At 38.7% G+C, this 3,531-nt stretch overlaps 2 protein-coding genes across 2 annotated transcripts; one reads left to right on the top strand and one right to left on the bottom strand.

Annotated features, from left to right (window-relative positions):
- Positions 1-911: 911 nt before the first annotated feature.
- SERLADRAFT_440672 (uncharacterized protein) lies at positions 912-1,312 on the top strand (the record flags this gene model as incomplete). Its single annotated transcript, XM_007321128.1, has 2 exons — positions 912-1,083; positions 1,161-1,312. The coding sequence occupies 2 exons, from the start codon at positions 912-914 to the stop codon at positions 1,310-1,312; spliced, it is 324 nt and encodes a 107-aa protein (XP_007321190.1).
- A 186-nt stretch (positions 1,313-1,498) lies between these two features.
- SERLADRAFT_396191 (uncharacterized protein) lies at positions 1,499-2,011 on the bottom strand (the record flags this gene model as incomplete). The annotated part of the gene is made up of 1 exon (XM_007321127.1): positions 1,499-2,011. A coding segment is annotated over one exon (156 nt), but the record flags the coding sequence as incomplete, so codon positions are not given.
- Positions 2,012-3,531: the final 1,520 nt, after the last annotated feature.

Genomic DNA, 3,531 nt, shown 5'->3' with positions numbered 1-3,531 from the left:
TCTCTCTATTATGTAGGTCTTCTGCTCCTTGACCAAAGTCTGAATCTCATTAACAAGTGTCTCCTTCTCACTTAAGGCCTTTTGTTGAGTGTGATTGAGCTGAGCTAACTGGGTGGTGACAGTCTGGTAGTTTGGAAAAGCTGAGCAAAGTAAGGGTTCTTGAGTATATCTGCAAGGGATAGATTCTTAACAGATGGAACTGTTGAACTGAAATTTCTAAGTGAGGGAAGTGGTGGGATCAAAGGGCCCAAACCTGCTGCTGTCCCACTAAAATTAGCACCCCCACCATTAGTACCATCAAAACCAAAGAAGTTGGGCTTCAAAACTGGAGGGAAATTTGACATAATGTGAGTAGAAAAAAACAATGAGAAAATCTGTTAATTGTTCATGGCTGAGGCTTTGACAAAGTAACATACTTTTATGCAGGTGATGGTGAGTTCCCAAAATAGAAGTCCCCACAATGTACCAATCTAGAGGCTAGATCAGTATCAAACACACAGTAAGCAGATCATGATAAGCTCACTGTGTGTTTGATCTGATACCATCATGTCATGCTCATGTTCTATGTGCTATCATCTCAATTTCTCACTATAAAAACAATTAGAAAACATAACCAGAGAGATATTGACCTTTCAAATGCAAGAAATCACACCCAGAAATTCACTAGACATTTACAGGACTGTATATCTACCAGTACCAGGCTATTGCATAACTGTGGGGCCACAGATGGGTGGGGTATGTAACAAATTTTGTCTATTTCCTAATAGCCAAGACATATATTCCTGGACCAAGTTTCTTCAGAAGTACTAGAGGGCTATATAGATATCTATAAATATACTAATGTGGAACTGAGTGGTCCTAGTGGTCAAGGATTCTCCAATGATAATATCTCTGAAGTTGATGCTACACATATGCATGTGGACAATGATTATGATTATGATGATGTTGGAATTACTACTGCCAGTCCAAATGCTGGTAAAGCCTTGCACTCTGATTCTATTGATGATGAGGACTTGATATATTTTCCTGAGGGCCAAAGTGATGGTGATTCTAGTGCACCTAGTGCCCCAGACGATGAGGGAGGTAATAACAGTAGTTTTTATGAATCTGATGAATCTGATGAGGAGAATGTAACTCACTACCCTGAGGTCTCTAGCAAGAACTGCTTAATTTGTATTTACCCTCACCAATTCCTCCAATATCACACTATCCTCCACGTGAGCTGAATGCCTCAGAGGCTCTCACACTAAAGCACTATGCTACTTGGACAAAGTCTCAAAGAACTGTTTTAGATTATCAGTATCATGCTTAGGTCTCGCAGGAGGCAACTGGAATAGAAATTCTCTTTTTTTATCCTGCTCAAAAACTTGCTATTTGCTCGCAAATTGTCAGGCAACAAATACGAAGCTATATAACAAAGCCCAATGTCTGGTCAAGTCCTTCCTTGAAGGCGGTGAATCAGAGTATGAGAATGAAGAGTATTGGTAAGAGCACAAATCCAAACTAATATTGAACTGGAGAACAATACATCGAGTATGTACTTCTCTATATAGTGAACGGCGATGGTCAGACCGAGAAAGGGAAGTACTGAGAAAGTGGTCTGACCAGCTAGCTAACCAATAAGGAAAAAGGAAGAAAGTGGTTCGATCTATCGTCTTTACTAATCATATGAGAAAATGTATTGGTAAGGGATGTACGATTGGCTGTATCAGTAAGCCCATGAGAAGGCGCTGACTCACAACCTTCTTCGCTTATCAATATTCCTCCGAAGTATTCCCAGACATAGCACTGGATTGTGACTATGTCATCTGGATATCTTCTCGAGGGTCGACAACAAGTCTACCTCGTTGTAGGTACGATAGAACGTGAGTGTGAAGAGAGAATAAGAAGAAAAATGATAAAAGTAATAAGACACCTGCTGTAATCTCTAGTCCAAGGGCAAGAGGAGTGATGGGGATCGAGTCTGCTAACCACGACATGACGGGAATGCGATAAGAAAAATCGATTCCTCCCACAAATGTGTAACCTATTCAAGTTGATATGTGTCTAAAGAGTTGTATTGCCTACACAGGCCAGTACAAAGACTTACATTCTTGCCCATACATATGGGATAAAAAAATTTGTGGTGAACTATGCCACAAAGCAGGAACATCAAGATCTCCTAAACCTAAGGCCTAGATGATGTACCTTCTAGTCACGAGCACAATCAGTGCACTAATTTCAAATGCAGAAACATCTACACTTCTGAGATATAGGGACAATTATTTGCAAAAAGCATTGAAATTAGTTGCAACAGCCTCTAAGAGCAGAATATTATCAGACTTTTGTGATACAAATGTACATATTCATCACCATAATCAACCAGATCTATTCAAAGGGAAAAGAGATATTGCTCTTGCAATTTCCACTGATAGTGCCTAGCTTACCATGAAGAAACAATCAGATACTTAGGTTCTGATTATTATTCTCCTCAACTTGCCCCCAGAGATACACTACAAATCCAACAATATCATTGTCTTAATGGTAATTCCAGCACCTGGAGCATCTGGAAATATTGAAAGTTATTTATATGAATTTTTCCAGGAAATGGCATCAGCTAGTGCTGGAATATGGACCTGGGATGCTGTAGATCCATCAATTGTGCATACCATTGTTTAGTACTTGGTGATATGCTAGGGTCAGCCTGTGAGGAAACACAAAGTGAGCTCAACAAAAACTGATAGAGTCAACAAGAGGAGAACAATATAGCTTGAGATGGGAGGGACCTTTATGCAGGATTTCTCAAGTAATATTAAACTAAAGAGATAGTTACAGATTCAGAGGACTTTTATAATGAATGGGAAATTGAACGATGGAAAAAAGAATAAAGAAAAAAAAGTGGTTCAACTTCTAGTAGCCAATAGAAAAAAAAATAGAAGTAGAACCATAATTGTCCTTTTGTCATACTGTGAGAAGGAAGAGTACTAATAGAGGTTTGTGTGGCTATGCCTGATTAGCACCTTTGGGATTATAAGACACTGGTACTTTGGCAGGTGCCTCTAGGTTGCTTCTTCTAAAGGGATAGCCTCTCTTACACAGTGGGTGGTGGATCCCTGCTGCAAAGATTGATGACCTCCACTTGTACTGGAGTTAGTAATCTCCTCCATAAGTATGTTGGGATATTATAAAGAATAAGTAGGTAAATAATAAGAGAAAAGAAAATAAGTAGTTTGAGGGTTATTTTTAGTTTTAGGGTTAATGTTGTAGTGGAAGAAGGTTGTGAATCCAAGACATTGTTGTAGTGAAAAAGACAGAAGGAATAAAATGACTTTTTAAAAGAAAAGTGTTGATTTCTTATGCAGCCAAGCTAAATGGAATGGCAGGACATTCAGAAAATTATGGAGATAAATTCACTTATATCAAAGGTGCAAAATCTGGTAAGAAATCTGGAAAGAAATGATCTGCAAAGGCTCAGTACTATCCATTATCACCTCCACAAAATGATACCTACAACAAGGGCCATCCTATTTATGAACTTTATAAGCTACCTAT

The sequence above is a fragment of the Serpula lacrymans genome (genome assembly GCF_000218685.1).
Source record: "Serpula lacrymans var. lacrymans S7.9 unplaced genomic scaffold SERLAscaffold_10, whole genome shotgun sequence".
Lineage (NCBI taxonomy): Eukaryota > Fungi > Basidiomycota > Agaricomycetes > Boletales > Serpulaceae > Serpula > Serpula lacrymans.
Note: the sequence above shows the minus strand (reverse complement) of the source record. Positions and strands in the feature narration are given on the sequence as shown.